The sequence below is a fragment of the Diabrotica undecimpunctata genome, chromosome 7 (genome assembly GCF_040954645.1).
Source record: "Diabrotica undecimpunctata isolate CICGRU chromosome 7, icDiaUnde3, whole genome shotgun sequence".
Taxonomy (NCBI): Eukaryota; Metazoa; Arthropoda; class Insecta; order Coleoptera; family Chrysomelidae; genus Diabrotica; species Diabrotica undecimpunctata.
Window position 1 is genome coordinate 60,095,345 of NC_092809.1, and position 18,362 is coordinate 60,113,706.

The 18,362-nt window shown below is 32.7% G+C and overlaps 1 protein-coding gene across 2 annotated transcripts; it reads left to right on the top strand.

Moving 5' to 3' along the window:
- Nucleotides 1-387: 387 nt before the first annotated feature.
- lin (protein lines homolog) lies at nucleotides 388-16,176 on the top strand. Of its 2 annotated transcripts, none has more exons than XM_072537402.1 (2): nucleotides 388-710; nucleotides 7,784-16,176. In XM_072537402.1, the coding sequence occupies exon 2, from the start codon at nucleotides 7,849-7,851 to the stop codon at nucleotides 10,111-10,113; it is 2,265 nt and encodes a 754-aa protein (XP_072393503.1). In that variant the 5' UTR covers nucleotides 388-710; nucleotides 7,784-7,848; the 3' UTR covers nucleotides 10,114-16,176. The 2 variants fall into 2 exon arrangements, with proteins under 2 accessions (XP_072393503.1, XP_072393501.1); XM_072537400.1 differs by having other exon boundaries at nucleotides 388-623.
- Nucleotides 16,177-18,362: the final 2,186 nt, after the last annotated feature.

Sequence of the window (18,362 nt, forward strand, 5' to 3'; positions counted from 1 at the left end):
AATACGTATTTTTACCTATAGTGACACTTATTATTCTATTTTAGTAGTTTTCACTAAAAAATGGCAATATTTAAGAATTTTATAAAGCTTCTAAATAATAATCATAACCTTTTAAGTGCGTACATTCATAACTTAGATGTTGGTTACATGAATATGCGTGCTGACATACAAAAAATATAGTCAAATAAATATTTTTTATCCTAAGCCATTTTATCAATAATAAATATGATTTCCAATATTGTATTATACATTTTTAATTCTAATATAAGATGTCTTCGTCGAATTAAGTTATGGTATTAGTTTTATGAAGTTAAAGTTAACTTCTGAACATCTTCTGAATGAGTTTTAAACGACACAAACGTTAACTTGATTGAACTGTCAGTAGTCTGCGCTGCAATCGCGTAGTGAATGAAGTGAAATGGCAGTTCTATGAAAAGAAATCATAGTTATTTACATAAATATTATTATTTTTTATACATTACAGACAATTACAATAAATACTCCTATTGGAAAGTGTTTTTACACTGAACTCAGTTCTATTTTGGTGAAATTTACGACAATAACAGGAAAACAAGCTATCCTGAAAGAGCTACCGAAATTACTTGTTACACACAAACATGAATGTGAGTTCTTCATATTATTTGATAAATTTAGGATGTAATAAGTTTAATCCTGAGTCGAACTTTATATTTTTGTGCAAATTATGATGAGTAGGTATTATAATTTTATAAATAATAAATTCTACCTGGAAGAGATATTAAAAATGATTACAAATTGTTTACTGATTTGCTAGGTCTTTAACTCGTGGAATAGTGTAGTTTTGTTAATGTGTTTTTAAACAATAAACTGAAAAGCGAGTATTAATGAAAGAAATATATATCCAAAATGCGAATTGAAAGCTAAATAAAAAGTTAATTGATTTTAGTTAAACCAATAATTTTGAATATATATCAAAGTTCCTACAAGTTGTGCAAAATTTTTATTTTACGTCTTAAATCAAATAATAATTAACATTATTTTAAATAAAAGTAATATACTTGATAATTATATTTACTAAAATACTTACTGTATGAATTATTCGTTTTTAGAAACATTATTTTGATATATCTATATCTGCAATTTTTCAGTTTTTATTGGACACCTGAAAACATTTGATTGAATACCCTAAAATATTCGATTTAATCACATATCATCTTTAACATATGATGGAATATACTTACCATAACAAAAAACTTTTTTCTGTTTTTAAGAGTGTCATAGATAGTTAAAGCCTGGTACTAGATATTTTCTTTAAAAATGGTATGTTATTACCAATACTTTCATACAATCAGCATTTATTTCAATATACCAGTTCAGCCATACAGTTACAATTTGTCTTAATTAGAAAAGTTATCATGAGTTTTCAGTTCTAAGTACTCCTGTCAATGCCAATATTAGTACTTTTACTTCACAATGTTTTTACTTTCTTAGCAACAAACTATTGTATTTGTGTATGACTTGAGATGTATCCGAAGTAATGATTAGAAGTAGAAAAACATCTACATGTCCATACACTGACAGGAAGCATTGTTGCTTTATTTATAATAATTTGAGCAAATAATGATGTCCAACTTTACACAGATTTTGATTTAAAGATGAAAATTTAACACATAGAAAATGTAAATAACACATAGAAAAAATTATGAAAAATTCTGTTGATGCTTTTTTTAATTACAGCTTTGAGACCTAATGCTAGTCTATCTACATATAATAACATTCTATTGTGTAGTTGATCACCATATTTCTGTCTATAAATTAGTTTTTTTTTCAATTGTCCAATACATTTTTAATTCTAACCCTTCCACCTAGCTTTTTTGTGTTATCTGCTTTTTACCATTGTACATATGCCATACAAAAGAAGATGAACACAGATGGAGAACATGATGATGGAGATAATTCACCACACAGCAGAACAACTAGTTGAGCAACCAACATTGGAAGAAACAATAAACATCATCAAACATCTAAAAAATAACAAAGCACCTGGCACAGATGGAATAACTGCAGAACTGATAAATAATGGTGGACATGCGCTATGGAGGTGTATCCATAAACTAATCGACCGCATATGGACACCAGAAGTCATCCCAGAAGATTGGAAAGTAGGAATCATACTTCCTATGTACAAAGGGGGAGACAAACGACTCTGTAAAAATTATAGGGGCATAACAGTCTTAAATGTCATCTACAAGATATTATCAGGAATTATATACAGCCGCCTGGAATCGTTTTCGGAGGAGATTATTGGTGAATACCAATGTGGCTTCAGACCAAAGAGGTCAACTATAGACCAAATACATATGTTAAGAGGTATACATGAAAAATGTGTTGAATATAACATACCTATTTACAACTTGTATATCGATTTCAAACAGGCGTTTAATGGAGTAGATCGACAAAAGATGTTAAAGCAAATATCTATGTTAGGGATACCCAATAAGTTGGTTAAACTTATATGAATGACTCTGGAGGGTTCCAAAGCTATGGTGAGAATAGATGGAGATATGACGCAGGCCCTTGATATTGAAAATGGAGTTAGACAAGGGGATGCCTTATCAACAACACTTTTTAATCTAACTTTAGAAAACACAAAAAATGTGGGAAGTAGGAGGATTTCCTGGTTGCGAAATTTAAGGGAGTGGTATGGGTGCAGTTCAATACAGTTGTTCAGAGCTGCAGCCAACAAAGTATATATTGCTGTGATGGTAGTCAACCTTCGATAGGAGACGATACAGCAAGAAGAAAAAGTTAGAAAACTGGATATAAACGGCTGTATTAATACAAGATCTATGCAAATATGCACATATGCGGATGATGTTGCCATAATAAGCCACAACAAAAGGGTATTAAGCGAAAAAGTTATAGAACTGAAACGAGAAGCTGCTAAGTTTGGTCTATATATAAATGAAAGCAAAACAAAATATATGGAGTGCACAAAATCGAATGAACATGAGAATCTGAAGGTAGACAATCATACCTACAAATATGCCTTACTTTTCCCTACCTAGGCTCAATAATAAATGTCAACAACAACATCAGTCAAGAAATACAAGCACAGATTCTTAGCAGTAATAAGTGCTTTTATGCATACAAAGACTTAATGAAAAGTAAGTTACTGAATCCTGAGTCTAAGCTGAGAATCTACAAAACAGTAATTAGACCAGTGGTCACATATGGATGTGAAACATGGACCCTCTCAACCACTGATGAAAATCAACCGAGAATATTTGAGCGCAAAATACTAAGGAAGATATTTGGACCAACCCAATGCAGCGATGGTTCGTGGAGAATTAAAATGAACCATGAGCTGGATGAACTAATACATAGCGCAGATATTGCCAGATTTGTAAAGTCAGAAAGACTAAACTGGCTTGGTCACCTAGAAAGAATGCCAGTAAGTAAAGTATCCGACAGGGCAGAATGGAAGAACATTGTTAAGCAGGCCAAGACTCACAAAGGGTTGTAGCGCCATTAGAAGAAGAAGAACATATGCCATACTACTGAGTTTTTATAATCTACCTCCTCTGCATTTACTTATTCTTTTATTTTTTGCTAACATCATTTGCTCATGTGCGGATCTTTTCCAAAAAGTCTATTTCTACAATGTCTTTTCACATTTCTATTTCTAATTTTAGCAGTAGTGGTTAAACTATTGGTTATTTTTAATATTTTTAAATTACTTTTTTACTCTTGCTGTTTGTAGATTGTTCTATTGTTTGATATATTAAGAACTGCAATCATATCAGATTCAAAGAAGGTAAATGTGTTTCTAACTTGTACAGATGTGTCTCAAGGCTGGATGTTACTGTGACCAAGTATGAAATAAAAAATAGTAGATCCTAGAAATGTATGGTGTGTTGTGTGGTGTGTTTTTTTTAAGTCCATGAAAAATTTGACTATCTTACCCCTTAAATGTAATACAAAAAAAACTAATATTTTATGTGTATGTTATAAAGAGGAATAAAAAATAGTCCTGGATTTTGATCCCACATTAATCAGAATAATAATCAACCAGGATACAAATACCAGGATTTGTTGATTCTATACATCTTTAGTTCTTCTTCTTTTTTCTCTTTATAAGCAATTCTGCTTGTTCATTGGCTGATTAATATCTCTATGGAAGCTTGTCAGCTTCGACAAGCTTCCATAGAGATATTAATCAGCCAACAACTTTTGCATTTGTCGACAAAACAAATGCAAAATGTTCAATTGAAAAGGTTCAATCGCGATCGCAGCACAACTGATATAATTATTCTAAGCAAATATGACATCTATATACCAAGTAAATGTACTTGATATATGCAGCAATGTAATTTTGGCAACAAATAGTATAAGGTGTATTTTACTCCATGAAATGATAGCACCACCGCTATTGCAAAAGACATCTTCACTGACAAACAGAAACCACACAAAATTGATAATGCAACCTTACTGCATTTGACTCTCCCGATCACAGGGCCGATAGAAAGTGTGAGGTACCTTTAACCCACACACATACACATCTGTATGGTTTAAGAGATAAAACTCGACTCTGATTTTGTAGATGATGGAATCCCTTATCCCACATACACATCTGGTGTTATTTCGCAGATAGCCCGTCTTGTAAATTAGTTCTTTAAAGCACTTTGCCCTTCTCGTTTAAATATACTATGAGGAGAATCAAAATTAACAAAAAGTCTGTTGATCTTTTATAAATGTTTATATATCGTTGCGAAACTGTAACAGTTGTAACCATCCCGAGACAGTCTACCCTCTTTCTCATGTGGAGACCAAACTGTAATAAATATTTAATAAATGGACATAAAATTATAAATTATAATACAATATATTTACACTTTCGGTTCGTATTGCTTGTAAACAAAAATAAAGGTAACATTTATTTACTATCTTTAATGCAGATTAATCACAATTTCATTTGTAAATATATTTAATTTGATGTTTAAATTTCCCAAAGATTTCCTAAAGAGAACAATTTTCGAGAGTGGAAATAACATTAAAATAAACATATTTTACACTCTACAATGCAGAAAACAACATCCATGTTGTAGACATAAAAGTAGAAGACATAAATGTACAAACCACCAAATCAAAATTGTTCCAGAAAAACAAACATGGAGAAATACTTGTGGAATGGGTTAACGAGAACAATCTACACCTTGTTTTTAATGCTAAGGAAGGGGGCACATTTCATTCAGCTGCCTGGTCAATATATTACAATCAGACTTCTGCTTTGTAACCACAGATAATGAAAAAAAACAGCCTATGCATAGAAAGGTTGCTGCAGACTTTCTACACAGCCAGCATACACCCGTCATCTTAGAGATTAACACTGAGATAAAGTCAAGAATTTATAAAGCCAGTGTAGTCCAATAATGGCATATACCTCAGAAACAAGACCTGACTCAGCCACAAAGGCTACTGGAAACAGCAGAGATAAGAGTACTGAGAAGAATTACAGGAAATATGCTGAGAGGTTGAAAGAGAAGTGAAGACATTAGAAGAAAATGTACAACGTACAGTGTATAAGTAAATGCACACAAAATAGAAAAAAAGAATTAAATAACCACATAAACAGAATGGTGGAAACCTGAGTCGTCAAAATAGCAAGAGATGTCACCAATCAGCAGAAGAAGTATCAGATGACCACTCAAAAGATGGAGTGACAAGCTTCCATAGAGATATTAATCAGCCAATGAACAAGCAGAATTGCTTATAAAGAGGAAGAAGAAGAAGAACTAAAGATGTATAGAATCAACAAATCCTGGTATTTGTATCCTGGTTGATTATTATTATTCTGATTAATGTGAGATCAAAATCCAGGACTATTTTTTTATTCCCTTTTATAACATACACATAAAATATTGGTTTTTTTGTAGTACATTTAAGGGGTGAGATAGTCAAATTTTTCATGGACTTAAAAAATCACACCATACATTTCTCGGATCTACTATGTTTTATTTCATACTTCGACACAGTAACATCCAGCCTTGAGACACATCTGTAGAAACACATTTACCTCCTTTGAATCTGATATGATTGCAGTTTATAGATGTCATATTTGCTTAGAACAATTATCTCAGTTGTGCCGCGATCGCGATTGAACATTTTCAATTCAACATTTTGCATTTGTTTTGTGTCATTTACTATAATATATATTTGTATTTTGTTAACACCAATTACATTTCATCCGAGTTTTGTATGAATAATTGTATTAATTATTTGTATGCACCGCATTAATTATTTGTTTTTACAACGTTGACATATGTATTTGTAATTAGGTTGTTTTTTTTTATAAAATTATTAATTTGTCTTTTATCTTTTTATGTATAGTATGTTTGCAGCTATGGCAGGTTTGTCTTTTAGTTGTTAAATATGTCGTAGTTGTCACTTTGTTTCAGCCATCAGTGTTCGATCCCTTAAATGGTTATCTTTTGGTGTCGTTTCATAGTAACTAATATTTAAGTTTGTGTAAACTCTTGTTTAGTTATAATTGTATGTTTGGTTATGTATATTTATGTTTAATTTCACTTCATTTTAAAATAGAGTTTTATATAGTCCTCTGGCTTTCATTTTTTATTTTAATATATATACCCAAAAAAAATCTGTTCATTAAACTGTCCATAAGATTAACATCACCCATATGACTGTTGCATTGTTTGATGATCTGTGGACAGGCCATGATGATGGCAGGCCACTATTTTTTTCTGTCACAATGAACTGCTTTATGTAAATACTGAATTGTTTATTTGATGATAATAAAGGGCTAGTTTGAATGACAGCTGTCTACATAAGTGGAAGCTAGACATACATGTTTTGTATCTTTTCAAAGCCTAGTACTTCCTGTATCTGTATCTCTCAAAAACACAGTTCACTACCATCAGTATATCCCCTTTCTTCTTTGGCCAGTTGCTTCTCTTTATCAGCTGGTAATTTACAGTTACTAGTAATTAATTCCCAATGAATAAATACCACTCTGTATGTGCATATACACTAGCAGTATCAACAAAGTGTAAAAATGATCAAAGTAGGTAATGTAGTTTTTGAAGTTAGGGATAGTCTGAGATAGATTAATAACCATATTTGACATTGCACCAAAATCAGGATTTCCAGGTAGAATGATATTATAACTAGCTGCATTGGAAATTTCAAATATGTAGGAGTATTTTCATATTTATTGTAAAATAAGTGAGGTGATTTATCTGCAAAAACAAAATAAAAACCATTAAAACCCAAAATAAACTGTTATAACTGCCTGTAGATGGTCATCAATTATAATGGTAAAAATTATCACATCATATTTATTTTTTTAAAACTAGTAACATATACCAAAAATAGATATTATTGAGAACTTACTGTAATTTTTTCAGCAAAATATAGAGATAAGAAGCCGTTTTTTATGTTAAATGAAAATTCTAATCAGATTAAAGTAATTTATGTATCTATCTTATTCTCACAGATGGTGGCAAGTAACTTCTTATCACTGCTAAACGGAACAGCATAGAGTGATCAAACACATATAAATATATACCTTTAAGTTTGTTTGAAAACTGACAGAACTATTTAAGCTATAGATATTGATAATTGATGATTCAACTAGACAAAAATTAACACTGTCTACAGATGGTTATAGCAGTTAATAAAAAACGAATTGCAATACGAATAGTTGAAGACGTTGTTTAAAAACCATGTTGAAATAAGTATATAAACAATCTGATAATAGTATATAACTCTATATTTCTTTTAGGTAATCATCACTGATAAGAAGTGGGCAAGGCATATATTTTCCCAGTCCAATTTCTTGTTGCTCTAATGGTTCTCACTGAGAAAAGTGGTAAAATGAGTTCAGAACAACCTCTAAAGAAAAAGTTAAGAAGAGAGAATGAAACAGACAATTCAGATGAAACAGATTTTATCCATAACTTAGCAGATGATACAGTTCCAGCAGATTTCCAAGCTCTGCATTTGTCCCTCCCTCATATCAATGAGGATGACATAACTAGGAATACTGTGAATTTACATTATAGTGAAAATAGTTTGTTTAGGACTAGTGACAGAACTGATAAATTTGATAGTAGTGGTAGTGAAAGTAAGGACAAGGATTTATCAACATCTGATGTAGATTTAGACAATCAAGTTTCATATATATGTAGCACTGAAAATATTTCAATCACTCCAGCTCCAGATATTAGTTTCCCATCTAATTCTATACATGCTTCTATTAATAAAACCGTCCATGTAAGTTGTGCATCACATGCAGCACACTGTGACAATATTGAGAATGGTGATGAGATTAATAATGATAATTATTTTGGTTTAGATGATTTTCAAAAGTATTTGATTAAGCAATGTTTATGTGGAGTTCCAGATTCTATTCTTAGGAAACCTTTTGAAGGACAACAGATTAATGATTGTGGTGGAGTAAGGACAGCTATGTTATCTGAATGGTCAGATAAAAAGATACTACAGTTTCTATCCAATCTGCAACTTTTGTTTGATGTTTATTTAAAACAAAACAATAAAGGTTTTATTTGTTCAAATATTGTAAGCATTTGTGAAGCACTAATATGTAATGAATATAATTTAATTGAACAAATAATATCCTTATGTGAAACAAGAAACAAGTATATCAATTTTTTGGCAGCTAGAACTTTAAGTAGTTTCCTGGTAATAGCGAAAACAAATATTAATAATGAATGGCTAGAAACTATAGTAAATTTCTTTTCCACTGAGAATTATGATTATGTTAAAATTCAATTTGCCTTAGAAGTAGTGAAAAGGGTTGTAGAATGGAAAGATGTGGAATTACATGTTTTGGAGGAGGCAGATTCTCAACGATCAGAAGGAAGTAGTTCCCAAAATGAAGTGGTAAATTCAAATTGTGTAACAGTGCCTTTTACTGATCCAGATAGTTATGATACTTCAGCAATAAAAGGTTTGATCATAAAGAGTCTGGAAGCTAAATGGCCAGAACTAATTCATATGGTTCAAACATTAATTTTGCATAACAATTCAATACCAGCACAAACATGTGTTTTAACTTTTCTTGCTCTATGGGAAAGTACCATTTCAGTCAAAGCAAATTTGAGTGTCATAGATACTAAACCATTTTATGCACACTTAGAAATATTTGTTGGTATGCTCAATGGCCAGTTGCCACCCATAGTTTGGAAACAGATACTCTCATTATTTAATGAAGTACTCTGTTATGGGAGCACACTTGCTTTACAAGATATGCTACCAGATGACACATGTCAGTTGGCCCATCTTTTAGTAAGGTATGTGAAAGATTATCGACTGTTAGATAGCTTACCTTACAAACGTAATGAGGGATTTATAGTGAATAGTTTTGTGGGAACTATAGTTAGCTTACAACCTGGACAGAGTAGCGTTGATAAAACATTATTGCAAAAAATGGTTCTACTTGTACTAAAATCTGTGGCTGTTACAATTAAGGAAACAAGGTCAGACAGTTCTGATTCCAGTGTAGGTTCAGATGACTCAGATTTTTATCAAGACATGCAACTTATTGAACGTTCAATTAGGGATGTTCTTAAGAAGGTTGATGTTTTTATTAAAAACAGCTTGGACTTTCATCCTGAAACACCTTTTTCAAAAATACTTGTACATTTATTCAGTGATCAAGATGATTATATGATAGAAGCTATGGTATGTACATTAGACATAACTGTTGGTATTTCTTATAGAAATGCGGTATACCCAGATTTAATAAACATGTTAAATCCAATACATTCGTTTATAGAATTTTTAAAGGTTGTAAGTCATGATCCAGAAATACTTTTAGATTATCTAGTAAGTAACGAAACATGTTTTTTATTGTACTTATTACGGTTTCTAAAGTTTACAAAAAGAAACTGGTCAAAGTTTATAAGTAGTTGTGGAGAGGGTAGTACCTCGAGGGGAAATGAATTAGATGACACTATGAGTGTTCTAATTAGGTTAAAAATGCAAATAAGTAGATTAGTTTCGAGAGATCTGTTTCCCTATAATATAACGCCAATCTTGAGATTACTAGAAGTTTGTGAAAATCTGTATGAAGGGAATGAATTTAGTTGATAGTGACGGTTAAAAATTCAATTTCATCTAACTAAAGTACAAACGATTATTGCCTTAGTTAATATGCTAATTTTAATATTATTTAATGCCTCATCCATAATATTTAATTTATTAAGTTATTTTATGATAAGGTTAGAAGAAAATTTATAAAGTGACACTGTTCAATATTTTTCAAAGTTAAGAGAAAAATAGAATTAGACTTTTTCACATTTAATATGCACCTTAAATGATTATATATACACTAACTGTCAGTTGAAGTGGAACACTATATATTGTTTGCAACATTTTAAAATTAAAACTGCTGTATCATTCAAATGACCTCCAATTTTTGTCAAATATTACTTAAAAAATTGTTCTTTATATTAACATACAAATAAATTAAATCTTTTAAACTAATAATTCATTTAGTGTAATAAAAATTACGTCGATACATAATTGAAGAAAAATAAAACTTCAAATTGTGTTTTTGCTGCACCTAGTTTTCTAACATCTTCATTTGTACCATCCTTTCATCTAAGTTTTGGCCTATCTGTCTGTCTCCAGCTGTTACTTAAGTAATTGTCTATGAGAGTTGTTTTGCTGTGATCTGCCTAGATGTCCTGCCCATCTTAGTCTTCCTATTTTTATAAGAGATATCAAGTCTTTACCACCAGATATATCTGTTTGTATTTGTAGTATATCATAGTTGTACCTCCTCCACCAAATACCGCTTTCAAAGATGCCTCGAATATTGTTATCAACAGTGAATTGGTGACCAATGTGTCTGACCCAGTGTTCGGTGTTGATGTCATCATTTTGGTTTTCTTCTTCATTTATTCGTAGGCCCATATTTTTTGAGGCATTTGAGAAACTGGTGTACATTTCTTTTTCTTACATAACACTTGACAATACTTGACCAGTAGATCATCGACAAAATGCTCTGATGTGTCTATTGTTTCTTGTAGTTGTGCAATTTATCTTCCCAAATTATTCCAAACTTGCTCTTTAGAATTCATATCCGGAAAAAGTGCACGCCAATTAATTTTCTGAATTTGAATAACTAAGTGCCTGTGTCTTTGTGCATCCATTACCGATTTCACTATATTTATCATCAAAACTTATTCCATCCTAAATTGTGATTGAACCACCTCCAAATCCTCAGTAGCACCTATGTTTTCCTCTAAACGTCGTAGACGAGATTGATTATCTAAAAAAAGAAGCCAAAATCTTTACTTATCACTCGACAGACAATTCTCAATAGACCATTGTAACAATTCTCTTGTCCAGTTTCTTTTAACTTTATGTGCTAAGCTGTTTGCGCCTTCTTCTTCTTCACGTGTCATATCAGAGTTATCCGTTGTTGTCACTATAAGTCCCAGATAAGACATTTTCCGGTAACACTCTTTAGCAATTCTCTTCTCTATCTTGACCTTCTCGCAAAGTAGACGTCACTTCCGTCGATTCCTAGTAACTTCCCTCGATCTTCTGACCCTTAGAATAAATGACCCATTATGTGACATGCTAGCAATGTGTCCAGCCCATCTCAGTCTCTAATAAACTTCACAGTTTCCATAAATGGGAGTTAGTACACCGATGAAAAAAAGTCTCTTTGCTTATGAAAAGTCATATAAGATTAACTCTGTAACATTTTCTTATAGTGCTGCATTGGCTTTTATTTCTTATAGAATAGTTCGTAGGTTATTTTATTAAGTACTCCCTTTTTAATTGTGTTTGTTAGACGCCTATGACATTTTATTAATTGATTGGCCAAAGCCCCATATTTCAAAAATGTTCAGTTTACATAATGTCCTCATTTTTTATGCCCAAGCATTACGATTTGTAGCATATTACCATGATCTCGATTTCAATTACCAACATTTACGGGGGCAGTCCAACATGATTTTAGCCTACAAAAGAAAAACTTAAAATGTTGGGTGACTTTTTTAAGTTTGTCAACAAAAAGAAGTCGCACGGGGGCAAATCTGGAGAATACGGTGGATGGGGCAGTAGTTCGTAGTCCAATTCAATTAATTTCCGGTGACCTGGAACCCATACCAGTGTTACACTGTTTTGTTCCTCCAGTTGGTGTTTGCGGTTTTGACTCATATCAAAAACTAAAATTGAATTAAGTTCTTCATTTAGTTATGTAAGAGGTAATTGCCCGTTCAATATGTTCTTAATCTCATGAATAACAGTTCTGACTACAGGGACTCTACTATATATTTTTGAAATATACATCAATAACTTTTGTTAAGCAAAACATTAAATTTATATAGCAAATAATTTATATTTTTGTACCGCTTTAACTATTATTTGTTGTGACTAAATACTATTATCTCCTCATAAGAGTATTATACAGCATTTTTCTCTGTTAAGACTTCATTTCAAATTTACCACTTTGTTAATGTAAATATATTACAGATATTTGGATTGACTAGTTATATTTGTACATACTCAAGGTAATTTTGTAGCAATAGTTGTACATTATAAATAAGGAGTTACCTTTTTTATCTTGCAGTGTCATATTTAAACAAACTTTTGGACAATACACATTAATAAAGAAATATAATCCTGATAGTTTATTGCCCTAATTTTTACTTTCAACACATTTAAAAAAAATTATTAAAAATCCTTTATAAAAGGTATATAATTATATACCTTTTATAAAGGATTTTTAATAAAATTTGTTGTGATATATGGTATACAGCCAACTACAGGAACTTAGATTCCTTGTGGACATTTTTTTATTAAGAATGAAACGGGCAACGAACTTGAAATGAACAATGGTTGCTTTAAAAGTTATAACTAATATTTTTCGTTGTTATTTAATCCGAGTTTGCTACAGTATTTATTACTTGTGGTTATATTGATTTTTCTTCTTCGTGGTATGTCATTTCTACTTGGCTTACTTCAGTTAACTTTGTTATTTGCATTTGAAAGAAAAATATTGTGAAAATTAAGCGCCGGAATTAGTTTACAGTTTACCCCGTTACCACATACTATGCAAGCTCGGGGTTTTGCCTCAAAGGAATTATATATTACTTTACCTTGCTTTGGCGTCAGGCCTACAACCTTTCTCTTATAAAGCCAAGTTTTCCGACGAAGAGCTAAATGTAAGCCTTATTTGTCAAACTTTTTGCACATTATAGCCGATGCAGCCTTTTTGTGCTGAGGGATTACTTGCAGGACCTGTGTGGTACCATCTACCAGCTCTGTGAAGACTACTGATCGACCTCTACTCCTTCCATTTCGATTGCTGCCCCCTCAGAGGCCTCTGGTCTTTTGAGTGGAGTAACACCATCTTCAGTTCTCATGCTACGGCCCTTAGTACGGAAGAACTGCAGTCTTCTTACCTTTAGTGTTCCCCTTGGGCTTAGTTCCTTCAGGGATGCCCTTTTTACTTAGGGTTTTACTCGTACCGAGTTCTGCATTAGAGCTTTGCACTTCGGACGTCTTGACCGTATTTCTTTCTTCAGTCTTAACCGTTAAAGATATGGTCGTTACAGCCTACAACCCTGATGTTTCTGCCTCACCAACCTTCTTACTTTATCCAACGTCTTTGGTACGGAACTTAATTCGTTCTATACCAAATTATCGACGAGTGCCAAGTCTCTTGATATCCTCAAAAGATTTTTTGTCCAAAGAGGAAACCCAAACCGGTTTTTATTCCGGAGTCTTTCCCCAAACAGTCTATAGTTGAGTATTGTGCTCACAGTTACTAATTTATAATCGGATTAGTATGCGCTTAGTCCCTGAGCTCACCCCATTTTCATCTGTAACATATAATGTGCAGGCGTATGGCCTCTTGTACACTGTCCCAGGGTTTCAGACTAGGGACTTCTTTCTTTAGCCATTCTGCACTAATACTATCTGCACGACCAATTACCAGATATCCTGGACGTGCTCTTTGTGAGCTTAAGTTGTGGGTCGTCTCCTGTTTCTCTTTATAAAGTTTCAAAATGAAAGTTTCCACGGTCTTAGCTTTGTCGGATTCATTTGAATTTCGGGGGAATCTTTCACACACTACCGCCACCTTCATCGATGAACAGGCTTCCACGAACAAAATCTCCTTGCTTTTGGCGTCTTCCTGACGTCAGCGGGTGGAGTACTATTTTCTAACTGTGGCTGTTTGTTTTCAGCTTCTGCTTAGCCGCTTCCGGCCTTTGCTTTTTCTCATCTATTTTTTTTCCTCTATTCGGCGACTGTTAAATTAGCCTTAATCACTGAGCGTTTGACTTCAATGCGCCTTCTTTCACCGTTTTCTTAATTCGCGGCTTGAAGGTCCTTCTGACCCCTTCGGACATCAATTCCACCTACCCAATGGATGTAATTCTTACATCTCACTTTTTGTGAGGCCTCTGAAGCAGAGCCCTCCAAGCTATCTGTTATTGTGCCTGTACTTTTGTTTTCTGTTGCGACGTCTGTAGCGGATGCCTCTGAGCTTACTTTTATTTTTACTGATTCGGGATTCAATTGTGGCTGTACTTTTGTTTTCTGTTGCGACGTCTGTAGCGGATGCCTATGAGCTTACTTTTATTTTTACTGGTTCGTGATTCATACTGTTCCCACGAGTAGCTAGGGAAGTATGTGGCCCTGCTCGTTCGGGTAAGGCTAGTTACAACCGGATGTGGCCTGGTTTCCGGAGGTCCACATTAGCGACTGTTAATTAACCAGCAGTTCAGCCCTCGAAACGGAAGAACACACCTTGACTTTTATACCGATATATTTCCAGTTTTTTGGCGCTGGAAACTCGCTGGACACAAGAGTATGATTTGTTGGTAGAAGCTGAGTTCTTTTCTAGAAACCCCGACTCTTTCGTCGGACACAGTGGACATTACTCGGAGTTTTACTACAGTATGGACATCGGCAACGCATACTGCCTCCAAAATCCTTTACCAAACTCAAACCAACAGTACAAATATTGGGCCTAGAAATAAAGGGACTGGTATTTACTATCTTTAGTGGGAATTAACAGTAATTTCAGTTTTAAGGTTTATTTTGAAGTTTCGATTTCCACTTCGGAAATAAATCTTAAAATACAAATTAAAGGGAATAGTAAAGGAATGCAAATAAGACTGAATTTTTGAATTAGAAGAAGCTCTAGAGGAGATCTAGAAGTAAGATTGGTATTGACTAAAGAAGAGACAGGTTTCCTACGTATATCCGAATAATCGTTACTGGTGTTGAGAAAATAAATCCAATAGAAAATCATTTGGTCTCCAAATCCTCCTTTTCAAGCAGAGCTTGAACTGTATGGTTTATGGAGATTTTTGGTGAAACTGCAAATATATCGGTACTTTTAATGGATATTCGTATGATATTTTATTGCCTACTTTTTTCGCCCATATCCTTAATTTTCCTTCTTTTGATCTTAAATAACTAGCAACCCTGTCATTTATTTTTAGGTATAATCATCTATTTTGTGGTTTATAGACTCTGTTAAAAGCTTTTTCCGAGGTTCTAAGGTATTGTTGACTTCTTTAGATGATTCATGGTATGTTGTTGTTCGTTCATTGGTGACGTGACTATTGGAATATCGTGAGAATATGTAAAATGCTCATTTTTCTGCTCCTATTGTAATTATTTCTTGCCATTCAAAAAAGTTATGTTCACTATAGATGTTAGGAAGTTAAAAATCTCGCGAATTTTAAATCAAAATTCAATAAAGAACTATTTTCGATAACAAAAGCAAAGAACAATTTTTAAATTCATGAAACTTGAAAAGATTAATATATGATTATATTATTTATAACTCAATAATTGTGAAGCAACTTTGGAAATTCATTAACATAATTTCTGACTTAATTAAACTCCTACGACCGATATACACAACTTCGACTTCCAGAAATGTTTTTACGGCGTTTAGATAAAATTATTTAAAAAAGATAACTTATTAGTATAATTGTATTTGTAGTTTTAATTTAATAAAATTCATTAATTTAAAAAATATTTATTGACATTCGTTTTCAATGGCATCTGTAATTTATTTCATAATTTGTATAAAAGTAATATTTACTAAGATATTTATATATTTAAATAATGTACATATTGTAACATTCTTAATTGTCAAATAAACTTTATACTTATAAATATGTGTATTATTATAACAAACAATAGAAGATAATAATGGCATGAAGGTTTAAGGTTAATCTGCACCCCCACAAAAGGCAAACTACGCATTAAAAAAATTTGAGAAGGTATATGTGAGAATTAGAAGTATTTTGACAAATTTTGAGAAAATTTTATGTTTCCGTTTTCGAAAATACTCAAAAAAATACTTTTTTCCCAGTATAAAGTGGGAAAGCCAAACATACAATTTTGTTAATTTTCTTAGAACATAAAGATATAATACTAAGAAATATTTTGAATGTACAGTTTGTCACAATATAAAAAAATATGTTCCGGCTTATAATAAAGCTACCGGTAAGAAACCGGATAAAATTTAAATAACAACATACTTAAATAAATAAAACTACACAATATTTGCAATAAAACGTTGAATATTTTTTCCTAAACATATGGAAAATCTCGTTAAACAAGAATTATATTGTTACGATAAATGTGAGTCACACCCTAAGCTGTAAATTGGGTCCCCGCTTATACCTGCTATTGAAACTTTCCAGATGAGGATTGAATAATATCGTCGGCGTCCCGACCGAAGGTTGAAGAAGCCGGCAGAAATTTCTAGATAAACAAATCAGGTATAAAACGGACGATTTGAGATTTAAAAAGACATTCTGAAACAAATGCCGATTAATAAATTGTTGGCGCGGCTATTTAAATTGTAACCGGTGTGAATGTTTTAAATAAATTATATAAGTGTAAATTAATTAATATTTAAGTGTTTCTATGTAGATTAAATAAATAAATATATGTAAATATACTCGTAAAGTGTAGAACATTTTATAATAAATAAAGTTAATAAACAGTAACAGCGAAAGGAAATGAAGGCTGTACACGGGCTGCAGGAAGATCACCCATTATTGGATTAACAGAAGAAGGATGGGCCTTGAAACAAGTTACACAGTTACGAACAACAGCCTTAGCAGTGTTTTTACCATGAATAGGGATAGAGGACCAAACTGTCTAAGAGAGTGATTCGATCATTTTACATTATGAATAAATCTAAAGCATTATGCTAAACTGCGCTGCAAGCGGCTGAAATTGGAAAAACGCTCAAAAGAAAGTAATTCTATAGTAGGTGATATTTTCATTGATATGGATTCTATCTTTAACTCAGGTAGATCTTTATTGCATTGAATAGGTTGAATTGGTGTGTCAAAGGGATCCACAGAAAGAAAACTGGGACCTTCCCACCACAAGCTAGAAGAATGTAGAAGTGAAGGTTCAAGGCCTCAGGTGAGTAAGTCTGCAGGATTATGCTTTGTACTAACATGAAGCCACTTGCTGGAATTGGTATTGGAGACAATTTCTGACACTCTGTTTGTAACAAATGTTTTAAGAACGTTTGGTGGTGTATTGATCCATCCAAGAACTATAGTGGAATCTGACCAGAAAAACATATCATGAAATTGAATAGTCAATGAATCAATAACCTTGGAGGCTAACCTATAAAGAATAAGAGCTCCACAAAGTTCTAGTAGAGGAAGACTTATTTTCTTAAGAGGTGCAACTTTGCTTTTTGCACAAAGAAGATTGACACAAACAACTCCGGAAGAATTAACACTACGAACATCTATACAAGCTCCATAGGCTTATTCTGAAGAATCAGAAAATCCGTGCAACTCAAGCCTAATAGCTTCTCTGCATTTGAAATTGCGGACTATCTTTAGTTCATTTAGAAAATAAAGTTGGCGTTTGAATGATGACCACTCAGTATAAATGCTAATTGGTACTGACTGATCCAACCACAATTTCTGAATTAATATTTTTACCTTTATTACACAAGGTGCAAGGTGCAATTTTAGGATATCCACTGCCAGAAGGAGAGTTCACCTTAGATACAGATGCAAGTAATGTGGGAATTGGAGGAGTGCTATCTCAGATTCAAGGAGGACAGGAACGAGTCCTTGGATATTTTAGTAAAGTTCTTTCAAAACCTGAGCGGAATTATTGCGTCACAAGAAGAGAACTTCTAGCAGTAGTGAAATCAGTAGAGCACTTCTATTAATACCTCTATGGAAGGAAGTTTTTAATCCGAACCGACCATGCCGCCCTTAAGTGGCAGTAGCAGTTTAAAAATCCAGAGTGTCAGATAGCCAGATGAATTGAACGACTACAAGAATACGATTTCAAGATTGAACACCGGG

Coding starts and splice junctions, on each gene's coding strand:
- lin (XM_072537402.1), top strand. CDS start 7,849: ATGGTTCTCACTGAGAAAAGTGGTAAAATGAGTTCAGAACAACCTCTA.